The sequence below is a fragment of the Leucoraja erinacea genome, chromosome 9 (genome assembly GCF_028641065.1).
Source record: "Leucoraja erinacea ecotype New England chromosome 9, Leri_hhj_1, whole genome shotgun sequence".
NCBI lineage: Eukaryota > Metazoa > Chordata > Chondrichthyes > Rajiformes > Rajidae > Leucoraja > Leucoraja erinaceus.
This window is the reverse complement of record NC_073385.1, coordinates 29804530-29820483: the sequence shown is the minus strand read 5'-3', so window position 1 is coordinate 29820483 and position 15954 is coordinate 29804530. Positions and strand designations below refer to the sequence as shown.

The 15954-nt window shown below is 40.9% G+C and overlaps 1 protein-coding gene across 4 annotated transcripts in view; it reads right to left on the bottom strand.

Moving 5' to 3' along the window:
* ktn1 (kinectin 1) overlaps positions 1-15954 on the bottom strand; it is a 100310-nt gene that overhangs the window by 43605 nt on the left and 40751 nt on the right. For all 4 annotated transcript variants that reach the window (XM_055640456.1, XM_055640457.1, XM_055640458.1 and 1 more), the window contains 8 exons: positions 15331-15518; positions 13548-13616; positions 11756-11793; positions 9150-9231; positions 5260-5328; positions 2163-2200; positions 1434-1524; positions 279-347 (listed from right to left, as the gene is read on the bottom strand). In XM_055640456.1, coding sequence (XP_055496431.1) covers positions 279-347; positions 1434-1524; positions 2163-2200; positions 5260-5328; positions 9150-9231; positions 11756-11793; positions 13548-13616; positions 15331-15518 — 644 coding nt within the window. The remainder of the gene's footprint in view (positions 1-278; positions 348-1433; positions 1525-2162; positions 2201-5259; positions 5329-9149; positions 9232-11755; positions 11794-13547; positions 13617-15330; positions 15519-15954) is intronic.

Genomic DNA, 15954 nt, shown 5'->3' with positions numbered 1-15954 from the left:
TAGAAGGAAACAAAAGAGTGTCAGCTAAGGAGAGGAAGTGTGAAACACAAAACTGGAGGGAGGGTGTGGGTGGAAGGGGAAAAAGTGGGAGGAAAAGGGGAATGGATGTTTCAGGAATGGGAGATGAGTGTACAAAGATCATAATTAGTAGCTTGGATTTATTATTTTTTCTTATAGGTGAATGCAAAGGTGCAACTAGATTACTTGACCTAATGTAAATATTCAAAGCCACAAATCCTGGTTTAAAATCGTTAAGAAAGTAATCAGCTACAATTCACCTGTTCAGCATTTTGCACTTCAAGTTCTTGAATCTTTTGTCTTAAGCTTTTATTTTCCTTCTTCATGTTCTTTGAAATGAAATAAAGACGTTAAATCAATTTATGCGTAAAGCTTAGAATGCACATTCAGAAATATTTTTGGTTTAATAAGTTATCCCATTACTAATTAAAATTTGTATAATGTGTCTGCTTTTATGTATGTTAGCGGTTATGTTATTGGGCCAGGAATCCAGAAACACAAGTTCATGGAATCAGAGTGTGACAGCACAGAAATGGACCCTGCAGTCTATGCTGCCTGTTCCACTTACCTACAGTAATCCCATTCATCCTCATTAAGACTGTAGCCTTTGGTGTCGGAGCTTCAAATGCTTGTCTGAATGCTTCTTAACTTCACAAGATAATCTGCCTTCTCACTTCCTTAGGCAGGACATTCCCAACTCAAGCATTATGTCAAAACACACCCTTAGACACCCTCTAAACCTCCTCTTGTCTTCGACACCCTCGTCAAGGAAGAACATTTTTTTAAACTCTAACCTCTAATAATCTTCTATAGCCCAATCAGGTCATCCCTCAACCTCATCGATTCCAGGCAAAACAAATCTAGCCCATGGAGTCATTTATTAGACATGTCATGGTCCAATCCAGGCAACACCTTGACGAGGCTTCTCGATACCAACTCCAACGCAATCATGTCCTCCCGAAAGTGTGGCGACCACAAATGCATTCAATATGCCATCGTAGGCAGCGTTACATTATAAGATATTGTTTTTCATGTTAAAGAGTTGGCCAAATCAGTACTGCTCATACTCCTTTACCATGAGAACTCACATTTACTTCAGAACATAGCGAGGACCTATGCTCAATGGATCACCATTCAACCCAACGCTATGAACATTGAATTCTCCAATTTTAGGTAACTACCAACCCAAACCACAACTCCCCCCATTTCTCTCCCAACCTTTCCTTCCACTACCAGCTTGCTGAAAAGAACAGGATTATAAATAAATATTGTCCATAACATCACACATTGATATCATTTTTTTTTTAAGTCGTTTTTAAAAAAATCCCAAAGAAAAGCTTGAATTGCTAGCTGAAGGTGGCTTAAACAAAATATTCTATGATGGAGGAGTTTGCAAAGGTTAGTATTTGACATACCTCAATTTCTTCCCCTTTATTTGCCATCTGAATAAGTCCAGATTCCAGAAGTTCTTCAACTGTTTTTATTTTCTCATCTCGTTCCTGAAGACTGATTTTTCATGAAATAAAGAAAATCAAACATGCAAAAATATCGGTTATGGGTTAGCACCTCATTGCAGCAGTGGCGTACATTGTAAACAGTCTCGCTGCACCCCCAAAGAGTTACGACAAATAAAAGAAAGATAACCCTAGAGTCTGCAAGAGCAGGGGCAGAAAATCCCTACATCCCCCTCTACAGTTCCCTCCTCATCAGTAACAGGGGTAATGATATCCTGCAAACTGTGGTTTTTTACCCGTCGCTGGACTTTGCGTGATTGACTTCTCAAGACGTACTGCACAGTGCGATTTCCCTGCACACCCTCTAACAAGCACTTCTTCTTTCCCTGATGTATTCTGAGGCCCTTTGCTGTTGTTACTTTCTGCCAACCACAAGCACAGACCTGGAGCTTTTTTCCCCTCTACCACCGAGTCCGCTGTCCTTCATTGATGTGCTAATCCTATTCGTAGTCTTTTCCGTTCCGTGGTCTGTAGCTGGGTATTTAGTTGGATAATACTTTGGTTTTTGGCTTGGTTTTCTTAGCTAAGCGTTTATCCTGGAGTTATAGCACAAGTACTTGGTGCTTTTAAAAAAAAAAATTGTAACTGAAATAGCACTGGATTAAATAGTATGATAAAAAGGTAACTCACCCTATTTGCATCTGATCCATCTTGCAAAAAACTGAAGACTAGATACAAAAGAAAGGTAAACATCTAAACATCTGAAAAGAGTAAGTAGCAGATTCTTATAAAGAACAATAATGAAAAATTTCTTCAAATTAATTTTCCTCCTTTAAACCAGATTTGAGATAGTCTTTAGGTGCGGTACATTCAGAAAAAATATATATTTGTCAGGGTGGACAGAGAATTAACATGGGAGGCTGCTGGAAGCTCAAAGCCAACCCTGTAAACTGAATCCCTGTGCTCCACAAAGCAGACATCCAACCAGACTGTGGTCTCTCCAATGCAGAGTAGAGCAACACTGAATGCAGTGCACAAGATTGAAAGAAATGTAAAAATGAAATGCTCCTTCACCTGATGCAATTCCCTTGTAATTCACTCAATAGTTCTGTTGGGTCAATGAATGGTGGGAAGAGGCAACTGAGGGATTGTGACTCTGTAAGGGATCGCGAGGTTAGTGACACTGCATCAGGCTACAGATAGATTGCACAATTGGACATAAAGTTTGGAAAATGGGGCAAAACATGGCAGGTCAGGCAGCATTTGTGGAGGGAAATGGGCAGTCGACATTTCAGGTTGAAACCCTTAACATGGACTCATTGTATCCGCAGTCTCTTGTGGCTCTACCTTTATAAATTACGCTTGATATGGGGAAGTCCAACATCATGCACTTTTATAAGAGAAATCAAAAGGTAGATTAAGTGGAATAAGATTACAAGTACAGATAAATTCAAGTGATTTGTTTAGTTTAGAGATGCAGCATTGCAACAAGCCCTTCGGCCCAACAAGTCCACAGTGACCAGCGATCACCCATTCACGTTAGATCCATGTTACGCCACTTTCGCATCCACTCAAGCACTCGAGGTCAGGATCAAACCTGGACCTCTGGTGTTGTGAGGGAGCAGCTCTACCAGCTGTGCTACCCCAATGCAGTGTTCCAATGCATAAATCAGAAATTGTTAGTAGGCAGGTGCCGCAAGTAGTTAAGATCGCATTTGGCACATTATTCTTTATTGCAAAAAGGCTGGAGTTTAGGAATAGAAAAATGGTGTTACAAATTGGACAACCATAAAGATGCCATTTAGCCCTTCACATCCATGCCGACCAGTGAGCATCCATCCATGTTAATTCCATTTTATAGCACCTGGCCCAGAGTCTTTTCTATACCTAGGTAATTCAAGTGCTTTTCAGAAAACTTCCTAAATGCTATCAACAACTCTGCTTCCATCACTGATTAAGGCATTGCAGACCTGGTAATCACTATTCTCTGGGTGAAAATGTCTTCCTTCGATCCCCTCTAAATCTCTTACCCTGAATTTATTTTCTCTAGTTTTATTTACATCTGATAAGGGAGGAAGTTTCCTGCAGTCCAATTTATTTATGCCTCCCAGTCATATACACATCAATCGTGTCTCCTCTTAAGGGCCTGTCCCACTTTGCGATTTTATGAGCGACGACGGGCGTCAGCGACTGACGCCCGATGTCCCCTAAAAACCGTCAAGTAGTACGACACAGCCGCTTCAAGGTACGACATTCCGCGTCACCATAGGCCAGGGCACGCGTCATCATAGGACGGCATGCGACAGCATATAACAGCGCCCGTGACATCACAGCCGTCAAGCGGCGTCAATGTATGTCCACCCGTGACACTATACGGCAAAATACAACAGGTTGTGTCATCTGGGGCACGTGACGTAATTTGATTACACAGCTCCCCTATAAATCATGACGCATCGTTGTCGCATAGTGACGCACAATAAATTAGCATAGGCAATGACCGTGCGTCACCACGCGTCACCAGTTCGGCATCGTGTGGAAGGGTGCACGACATGATAAGACACACAGATGTCGCGCGAGGATTTTGAACATTCCAAAATCCTGTGGCGGCAGGGAGACACCGCGCGTCACCCGTCATTACATGCGTCACGACGCGTCACGACCACGACGCGACAACCTCTCTTCAGGCTGTCGCCTAAAATGTCGCCCAAGTGGGACAGGCCCTTTAACCTCCTCCACTCCCTTGCCCCTCCAGTCTAATCTCACAGCTGAACTGCTTCAACTCAGGAAACATCCAGGCGAATCTCATCTACACCTTCTCCAAAGCTATTACCGCTTTCCTCACAGTTTGGTAAGTACAAGTGCATTCAGGTGATATTGGATACCTAACCCACAAAAAGATATAGTAGTATTGGAGGCAGTCCACGAGATTCACCAAACTTAATTCCTAGGGTAAGAGGACTGTCCTCCCAGGAGAAGCTAAACAGGTTGAACTGGTATTCTTTGTTCAGAAGAATAAGCAGTGATCTTTTTAAACGATGCAAGATATTAAGGGGGAGTGATGAGGATATGTTTTCAGTAGTGGGAGAGTTTCTAAAGATAAGGCACTGGTCATTGAAATTAGAGGTGCAGAGTAATAGCTTCTCAGAGAGGATAGTGATTTGTCTACACTGTGGAGGTTGGGTCATTAATCATTAAAATGGAAGTAGATAAGTTGTTGAAAAATCAGGGAATGTAGGACTCTGTAGAACTGACACAATAAAGCCGAAGGAATACATTGTATAGAGATACTGATAAGGTAGAATGCAAGGACCAGAGGAACTCTTTCCAGGAAACACAAAATGCTGGAGTAACTCAGTGGGTCAGGCAGCATCGTTGGAGAACATGAATATGTGATTTCGGGTTGAGACCCTTCTCAGACTGATTATAGTTGGGGAGAAAAGGCTGGAAGAGGTCGGCAGGACAAAGCCAGGTATGTGCTAGGTAAATACAGGTGAGAGGATGCTTAGATTGGCAGATGGTTGGACAAAAGGCCAGAGATGAAAAGACAAAAAGCTGTGAGCAACAGAGATAAGAGGTGCAAATGGGAAGCCAAGAGGAAGAGGTGTGGGTGGATGGCGATGGGGGGCACATGTGATGGAGGGAAAGGGGATTGGGATTGTGGGAAAAACGGGTGCATATCCAGAAAAGTTTGGGAGAACAGAGGTGCGAGTTTAGATGCAGTCACTGTCAACAATGGTAGAGGGGAAGTATTCTAAACTAAAAGTAGTTAAACCATAAAGTAACCTACCTGATTGGATGTCTGAACTTGCAACTTTTGTACTTCAGCTGTTAAAGTCTTCTTATCTTTCTGCAAACTCTACATATAAAATAGAAAATGTTATATTTTTCATTTATAAATCATTTAATAAGGGCAAAATACGACTATTTGTTTTTTCAGTTGAGACCAGGTCAATGTTGGTGATATTGTTGCACCATTCTGCTCGATTGCTCTATAGCCATTGCACGTTTCAAGAGTCAAGAGTGTTTGTCAGATATACCAAAACAGTACAATGAAATTCTTACCTGCAGCAGCACAACAGGTTTGCAAACACAGTTATCATTAATCCACATAATAATCAAACAACAAAGGTTCAATAAATTAAAAACCTCCAATATATGCTTGGATTAGCAGATGTGGTTGGCTACCCATGACTGCGTAGCCAACCACAGTGCAAACTCCATCATCATGTTCGCTGATGACACCACTGTTGTGGAACGTATCACTGATGGGGATGAGTCAGAGTATAGAAGAGAGATCGAGCAACTGTCCATATGGTGCCAGCGCAATAACCTGGCCCTCAACACCAGCAAAACCAAGGAACTGATTGTGGACTTTGGAAGGAGTAGGAGGGGGACCCACAGCCCCATTTATATCAACGGGTCGATGGTTGAAAGGGTCAAGAACTTCAAATTCCTGGGCGTGCACATCTCTGAAGATCTTTCCTGGTCCGAGAACACTAACGCAATTATCAAAAAAGCTCATCAGCGCCTCTACTTCCTGAGAAGATTACGAAGAGTCGGTTTGTCAAGGAAGACTCTCTAACTTCTACAGGTGCACAGTAGAGAGCATGCTGACCGGTTGCATCGTGGCTTGGTTCGGCAATTTGAGCGCCGTGGAGAGGAAAAGACTACAAAAAGTAGTAAACACTGCCCAGTCCATCATCGGCTCTGACCTTCCTTCCATCGAGGGGATTTATCGCAGTCTCTGCCTCAAAAAGGCTGGCAGTATCATCAAAGATCCACACCATCCTGGCCACACACTCATCTCCCTGCTACCTTCAGGTAGAAGGTACAGGAGCCTGAAGACTGCAACAACCAGGTTCAGGAATAGCTACTTCCCCACAGCCATCAGGCTATTAAACCTGGCTCGGACAAAACTCTGATTATTAATAACCACTTTCTGCTATTTGCACTTAATCAGTTTATTTATTCATGTGTGTATATATTTATATCATGGTATATGGACACATTTATCCGTTTTGTAGTAAATGCCTACAATTTTCTGTGTGCTTAAGCAAAGCAAGAATTTCATTGTCCTATACAGGGACACATGACAATAAACTCACTTGAACTTGATATAGTGCAAGATCAAAAAAGTCTGAAGTCTCTAATACAACCAATACAGTTCACAGTTCGAAGTTTACGGTGTTTAATGCATTCAATAATGGTTTCTGCTGTTTTGCACTAGTGGTTGTATTTATTGTAGTACTTATCATAATAATATACTGTTTACGAGTTTCATGAGGACAAGGAATTTTATTGGAATCTCGTGTATATGAAAATAAACCTATCCGAATCTAAACACTAAATCGCAGACTGAAAAATAAAGAAACCCAGAGAAACAAAAACAATTAAATCTACAATTTTACATTGATGGACTAAGAATTCAGCAGTCTTCTAAACGGAATTTAGATAAATTGTTGTAAGATATAAAAATTAGCATTGGGGGAGCTGCATGCCGTGATCAACAAACACCAGACGGCTTACCCCGAGGCATTTACCACCATAGCCGGGGATTTCAACAAAGCCAAACTTAAGAAATCGCTCCCTAACTTCTACCATCATGTCTCCTGCAACACCAGAGGATCAAACACCCTCGACCACTACTACACGACCAACAAAGATGTCTATCGCTCTATCCCTCGCCCTCACTTTGGTAAATCTGACCATACTGGCGGTGCTGCTTCTTCCTGCCTAAAGGCAGCAATTGAACAGCGCACCCCCAGAGGTGAGGACTGTACAGAGCTGGTCGGGGGGGGGGGGGGGGTGGGGGCAGAGGAACAACTCCAGGACGGTTTGGAGTCTGTAGACTGGGCAATGTTCAGGGACCTGAACGAATATGCCACAGTTGTTACAGACTTCATGAAGAAATGTGTGCATCCCAACAAAAACCTTCCGAGTGTTTCCTAATCAGAAGCCTTGGATGAACCATGAGATCTGCACTCTTCTGAAGTCCAGATCCCGGGCATTCAGGTCTGGAGATACAGAGGTCTACAAGAAGTCCAGATTCGACCTTGGTAAGGCCATCAAAAAGACCAAACCTGCTTTAAAAGGGCACCAATAATACCGGTGCCCAAGAAGAGCAAGGTGACGTGCCTCAATGACTATTGACCAGTGGCACTAACATCTGTGGTGATGAAGTACTTTGAGAGGTTGATTATGGCGCATATCAACTACCTCGACAAGAACCTCGACCCACTGCAGTTCGCTTACTGCTATAACAGATGGATGCGATCTCACTGGCTCTCCACTCCGCTCTGGACCACTTGGACAACAAAAACTCATATGTCAGGCCGTTATTCATTGACTACAACTCGGAATTTAATACAATCATCCCCTCCAAGCTGGTTACCAAGCTCTTAGATCTGGGTCTCTGCGCATTGCTCTGCAATTGGATCGACTTCCTCACCCACTGACCACAGTCTGTCCGTAATGGTGGAAATGTGTCGTCCTCGATTACAATCAGCATGGGAGCACCACAAGGCTGCGTGCTCAGCCCTCTGCTTTACTCACTCTATACTTATGACAGTGTAGCCGGACATAGTGCGAACTCCATCATCAAGTTCAGCGACGACACCACTGTTTTGGGACGAATCACTGATGGGGACGAGTCAGAGTATAGAAGTGAGATCGACCGATTGACCAAATGGTGCCAGCACAAAAACCTGGCTCTCAACACCAGCAAAACCAAGGAACTGATTGTGGACTTTGGAAGGGGTAGGATAGGGACCCACAATCCCGTGTATATCAACAGGGCAATGGTGGAAGGGGTCAAGAACTTCAAATTCCTGGGCGAGCACATTTCCGAAGATCTTTCCTGGTCCCAGCACACTGATGCAATTATAAAGAAAGCACATCAGCGCCTCAACTTCCTGAGAAGACTACGGAGAGTCGGTATGTCAAAGAGGACTCTCTCGAACTTCTACAGGTGCACAGTAGAGAGCATTCTGACTGGTTGCATCGTGGCTTGGTTCGGCAACTTGAGCGTTCAGGAGCGGAAAAGGATGCAGAAAGTTGCCCAGTCCATCATCGGCTCCGACCTCCCCGCCATCGAAGGGATCTATCGCAGACTCTGAACTGTAACAGCCTATTGTGCTGCAGCAAGCAAGAATGTCATTGTCCTATCTGGGACACATGATAATAAACTCTCTTGACTCTTGAGACAAGATTGAACACTGTCCCCTGGCTGATCTGCACATGATAATTTTAAGTTTGTGTTCAGATAATACCGAATATTATAATCCCAACTTATTTTTCACAAACATGACACCTGTGTTATTGATAATTGCTGATAATATGTTTAAAATGATGACAGTTTAAAAATAATAAGAATTCTCCATGCCAACTTTGCTGATGACCAAAGTGATTAATTGAAAGTCCGTGATGTTAAGTGAAAAGCAAAAGGTTTTTTAAAACATTACGAAAAACTCAGTAATCTATCTTTTTACATTATCTTTTTTTAAAACAAAGGAATGTAAAAATGCAATATTAAGTTTTAATACTTTGAATGCAAAATGTCATGGTTACATAAATAGTTTCATTTTTGGCAACGCCAATGATATATGTTTGCAAAAATTTCCAACAATTAGGAATTAAATACTAGGAAATCTAGTCTAGTTCAAAAAATAGTTTTTTTACTTTTATATCCTGATCTTGTCTCGTTGCACGAAGATGTAAGGATTCTTCCATTAACTTCATCTGTCTCTCTTTTTCTAAAACCCTGTAAATTGAAAGAAATTGCATTAGTCAGATCTGTAGCTCCAAGTTTCCTTGATCGTCTCACTTAAATTAAGTGACCAAACTTATTCAGAGATTGATGAATTTTCTGTTCCCACGCCCATTTTAGTTTGATACTGCAAGACCGAACAACCCTCTCCGTCTTGCTGGACGTGCAAAGTTACAACAGCAATTTTTATTATTTTTTTTTTTTTTTTTTTAAAAAAAAAAAAAAAAGGAAATCTCTGAACAAGAACCCAAAATGTGAAGCCTCCATCTTGGAGCAAATTAGAAATCACTTTGGTTTTGAAAGGCCAAAAGGGACTTGCACTGCCCTCGATAATGTTTGGGACAAAGACCCATCATTTATTTATTTGCCTCTGTACTCCACAATTTGAGATTTGTAATAGAAAAAAATCACATGTGGTTAAAGTGCACATTGTCAGATTTTATTCAAGGGTATTTGTATACATTTTGGTTTCACCATGTAGAAATTACAGCTGTGTTTATACATAGTCGGTCCGTCCCTTCTCCCCCCCCCCACTTCAGGGCACCATAATGTTTGGGACACATGGCTTCACTGGTGTTTGTAATTGCTCAGGTGTGTATAATTGCCTCCTTAATCCAGGTGTAAGAGAGATGTCAGCAAATAGTCCTCCTCCAGTCTTTCCATCACCTTTGGAAACTTTTATTGCTGTTTATCAACATGAGGACCAAAGTTGTGCCAATGAAAGTTAAAGAAGCCATTATGAGACTGAGCAACAAGAATAAAACTGTTAGAGACATCAGCCAAACCCGAGGCTTACCAAAATCAACTGTATGGAACATCATTAAGAAGAGAGCACTGGTGAGCTTACTAATCGCAAAGGGACTGGCAGGCCAAGGAAGACCACCACAGCTGATGACAGAAGAATTCTCTCTATAAATAAAGAAAAATCCGCAAACACCTGTCCGACAGATCAGAAACACTCTTCAAGAGTCAGGTGTGGATTTGTCAATGACCACTGTCCACAGAAGACTTCATGAACAGAAATACAGAGGCTACACTGCAAGATGCAAACCACTGGTTTGGCGCAAAAATAGGATGGCCAAGTTACAGTTTGCCAAAAAGTACTTAAAAGAGCAACCACAGTTCTGGAAAAAGGTCTTGTGGACATATGAGATGAAGATTAACTTATATCAGAGTGATGGCAAGAGCAAAGTATAAAGGAGAGAAGGAATTGCTCAAGATCCAAAGCATACAACTTCATCTGTGAAACATAGTGGTGGGGGTGTTATGGCCTGGGCATGTATGGCTGCTGAATGTACTGGCTCACTTATCTTCATTGATGATACAACTGCTGATGGTAGCATAATAAATTCTGAAGTGTATAGACCCATCCTATCTGCTCAAGTTCAAAGTGCCTCAAAACATTGGCCGGCGGTTCATTCTACAGCAAGACAATGATCCCAAACATACTGCTAAAGCATACTGCTAAAACTCCTTTGGAGTTTTTCCAAAGCTTAAAAATGGTAAATTCTTGAGTGGCCAAGTCAATCACCCGATGTTAACCCAATTGAGCAAGCCTTTAAATGCTGAAGAGAAAACTGAAAGGGACTAGCCCCCCAAAACAAGCATAAGCTAAAGATAGCTGCAATGCAGGCCTGGCAGAGCATCACCAGAGAAGACACCCAGCAACTGGTGATGTCCATGAATTGCAAACTTCAAGCAGTCATTCAATGCAAAGGATATGCAACAAAATACTAAACATGACTACTTTCATTTACATGACATTGTGTGTCCCAAACATTATGGTGCCCTGAAATGGTGGGACTATGAATAAACACTGCTGTAATTTCTACATGGTGAAACCAAAATGTATAAAAATGGCCTTTATTAAAATCTGGCAATGTGCACTTTAACCACATGTGATTTTTTTCTATTACTAATCTCAAATTGTGGAATACAGAAGCAAATAAATAAATGATGAGTCTTTGTCCCAAACATTATGGTGGGCGTTGCACATTACTCTTTTACTTTGGGGAAAAAAAATGGTAATTAATAAAAAATAGAATTGCTGTTAATTGTCCTGACTCTTCAATTTGAAAAAGATAGATTTTATTAATTTGCTGACCATCTTGATTCATAATTGACAAATTGTTCTTGTGAAAATCAAATGGTGATGGTGGGGGGGGGGGGGGGGGGGGGGGGGGGGGCGAGGGGGATAAATTAAAATGGGGGAGCTGTATTAAGCAAAGTGTACTGGAACAGATACCACATTTTAAAAATTCTGCAGTTTGCACATATGATCATAAATTACATTTTGATGTGGATAAGAGGTCAATTGTGCCTCAGCCACATTAATAGAGAGATTTGTAATGTGCCCAGATGTGGATGCAATTCCAGAGTTTATCGACCCTGCACATTTGGTGTCCAATGAACTAGCCTGCAATCAGTAGCAGGCTCAGTTATAATTGTAGAGCCAGTATTTTCTCTCAACAGGTACAAGATTGGCAACACTCATCAGCATTAATAAACCTTGACTTACTTCTTCTGCAACTCTTCAACGACACTAGCTGCAGAAGCCTACGGAGAAAAACAGACAAAATGAAGAAAGATACTTAATTTAGAAACCTTCATTCTTCAAGCATATTAGAAACTTTAAATTCTCCACAGAATAAGAAAAAATACACAGGAAAATGGAGTGCATAAATGTCCATGCTTACCCACAGCCTTTACTATGGCCTAAAGGACACAAGATTTATCAATAAACTATGGCAAACTATTCTAATCAAGCTTTTCATACTGGTATATTATTGTCACATATTAATAATAGGTAGTTTAAAAAAAACTGCCTCCTATCCACAAAAAGGCAATCAAATTATTGTACTCCTCCAACATGCACACGTTGCCATTTTGCAGCCAGTCTTGAAATCAAGACTAAAGATCATAGAGTGGAGCAAGATAGTCCACTTGTCGAAAAAAAACGTAGTAGGTCATGGGTAGTCCTCAGTGCCATTTCTGTAACCAGCTTCCGTCTCCGCTCCAATCTATGATCTTTGGTCATGGCGTCCGCTCTATGATCTTTGGAGTGGACTATCTTGCTCCACTGTATGATCTTTGGTTTACACCGAAGAGACACAAAAAGCTGGAGTAACTCAGCGGTTTGGGCCAGGCAGCAGCTCTGGAGAGAATGAATGGGTGATGTTTCGGCTCGAGACCCTTCTCACCCAGGTGTTAGATAAAGTTAATTATTTTTCTTTCGATTACCTATAATTGTGCCGTGCTCTAAAACTGCAGACGCTAGCTTCAGCTCCTATCTCAATATGTATGAAATCGTTGCAATGCAGAACACAGTTCTGAATCGCTAAAGACCGATGCATTTCATTTGCCCACATGCATGAACTGTCGCGGTTCCTAATGGAGCGTATTGGGAGTCTAAAATCAAATTATAACCCGATGTTTCTTGATGCAGTTTCTTGAATGGGTGACGTTTCAGGTCGAGACACTTCTTCAGACTGAAAATCACGGGAATGGGACTTTCAGTCTGAAGAAGGGTCTCGACCCGAAACATCACCCATTCCTTCTCTCCAGAGATGCTGCCTGTCCCGCTGAGTTACTGCAACATTCTGTGTCTATCTTCAGTTTAAACCAGCATCTGGAGTTCCTTCCTAAGCATCGCCCTCTCCTTCATGCCATTTTTAATGTTCGAATTGCAGGCCATTGAAATATTGCTCTGACAGCATGCAAACATTTGCTAAAATTAATTCAATCCTGGGCTGTAAGCCAAAACTCTCACCCGTCCTCCTCAAAAAAGACAATGGTTATATGCTCCGATTCCATTCTAAGTTAGTATTTCAGAAACGTTTCAATTACCATACCAAATCATTCCCTTGATAGTTTTCCTCATTTCTATTTTCAAATAACGAAACCAATCCGACCCGACTCTGCTCTATGATCTTTGCTGATTACACATTCCACGGAAGTCGGGTCGGGTTTGCTAAAATGGCGGATGTCCCGCCCCGTTCCATACTACACGTTAGTCCATTGGATTTTGCAGGAGTGGACCATCTTGCTCCGCTCTATGATCTTTGATCTGTGATCTTTGATCAAGACCACTGGGCAAATAGCAGCTTCCTGTGGTGTATGGTTCCACAAAGTAGACCCAGATTTTTTATGCCCCAGGCATACTGAGTAAATGCTGAAATTGAAAAGAGTAACTTTGCTACCGTGCAATAAAATAGTTACTCGTTCTCTACAAATTATTTAATTCAAAGTTAGAATTATTCACTTTTTGATATTGACAAATTGAGATTTATGCCTTTTCAAATAATTTATACCTGAGTTGACAGTTGAGCATGAAGATTTTGGATCTGCGCATTCATGATTTGTTTCTGTTCCAACAGATCCTTTTAATTTAAGCATACAGAAAACAAAGGAAAATATTACAAAAAAAGAAAAAAAATCAATTATGAAAACAATTCAGTCATTTAGATGCCCTTGCCCAAATGTGAAAATTATGCTGTCTCTTCCAATAACAAATATATTTCTTCACTTTTAATGTTTTCATTAAGATACAGGGCTCCTCCTACGTTTTAGTTGCATCCAAAAAATTCTGATCCAAGTGTTCTTTCCTCAGAGTATAAGTAATAAACAGAAAATCAAGATCAAATATATTTGTTAAATAAAGTCAGGGGGAAGATGATTGCATTTTTCTTAATGAAAATAGACTGTTCAATGTTAGGAATTTATGGCAATTATGCTATTTAAATGGAGAATACACTCAAGACAACTTTGATACCTGAATTAACTACAAAAAATGTGATAAATGATCCACATGGTTCAAAGTTCTTCCAAATGAATATTTTATGTAAATCGAAAGACAAACCTTTACTATACATTCTCATTGACAGAGTGCTCTTCATTTTTCTCTCAATTTTCCCCAAAGTAAAAGGTTAACCACAGTGACATTATACAGGTCAACCACCGATTTCCAGCAAGCCCCCTACCCCGGGAGTCCCCCTGAAAATGTGGCATATTGGCTGCGTGAGTCAGTCGATCCGGTCCTCATCGGGACTGCGGTGCCAATTGGCAAAACGAATCTGCCACCTGCGGCCAGGACTCCAGAGCTCTGGCCCGGCAGGAGCCGGCATATTCAGCCCGATATCCGGCTGACTTTGCGGGCCGATGTCTCGGACCTGTACGTTAAAGAATTAGCTGTATATTAGCAGAGTGACAGAATACTGAGCTTGTAACAGTACACAGCACAAGAGGAAACGGGAGGGGAAATGGGTGCAATTATGGAATGAAACCTTGGGATAAAAGTTGCTGACATTGTACATTTATGTATACGTGTTGGAGGGCGAGGGAATAGATTGGAAAGTGTTACTTCCTCATAGCAGACTATTCCTGACCAAAACAACCTTCTGACCTTCTTGCTCTTCCAGTTCTCCTTTTCAAAGACTAGCACATCATTTTAAACAAAATTATTCCATATCAATATACATAGTATAGTAATACATGTATAGTGACAATAAATGGCATATCATATATCATATCATAGAGTGTGGTCTGTGCCTAGAATGCACTGCTAAGGATGGTGGTGGAAGCAGGTAGGATCGTGGAATTTAAAACGTTTTTCAGATGGACCCATGGATATGCAGGGAATGTTTGGGGAAGGGGGAGCGGGGCTAAGAATACAGATCATGGTAGGCAGAGGCGATTAGTGATTAACCTAGCATCGTGTTCTTCACAGGCATTGTGGGCTGAGGAGCCCATTCCTGCACTGATCTATGCACTATTTATTTATGTTCGATGTTTCACTACCTCAGGTCCAAACAAGTGTTTTCACTATTACATTATGACTTGTTTTTTTTGTTTTTGTTTTTTTTAATACAGTTTTTCTTTTAAAAAATGTCACCATTACATCGACTTGACATTTAAAAAAATATTTTGGGCTGAAGATGACCAGGTAAGAACCAATCAGCTGAGAAAATGGTAAGAAAAAGTTACATTTGTTCTACTTTATATACTTTTTGGTCGAGAGTGTTTCAGACAAAGAAGCAGACTAGGGGAACATTTTTAAAAAATAAAGCAAGGAGAAAATATATAGTTTTGTCATACCTGCAGTTGAATCTTCAGAGCATCATCTGCATTAGCTCGCTTTTGTTCTGCGTTTACCAGCTGCACCATCTTTTGTTCTAGCTGTTGTTTGGATAGCATGGTATCAGTGAGCTTACTGTGCAAACTCTGCACCTCTTCGTTTTTGTTGCCAATTTCATTTTCAACAACCCTAAATTTATTTTGTAAATCTACAATAAAGATACAAAGCAAGTATAATTAATAAATTAAAAGACTTGTGCAAGAGCCCTATCTTATTCGGGTTTACAACATTATCATACCATTTCACTGGATCCCCAATTTAATTTCTCTGCAGCTAAACATATACTTTTCAACTTAAGTATACCAGTTGACAAACGCATTCCTTTTGCTCCAATGACATAAACAATTCAAAGTTATAGCAGTGTTCGGAGATACAAAACGACATTGACAATAAACACGAGTTTCCCAATACCCAAACAATCTCTTGAAACACCAAGGGGATCAGCTGCACAATAAAAAATGTTTACCGATTTCGAAGCAATGAATTGAGATGGAATTCCTGCACTTAACCCCCTCAAAAAATGTCCAAGTCCAAAATTCAGTTCTGAAATGTTAACATTTCTCATTCCACAGGTGTCTCTTGCC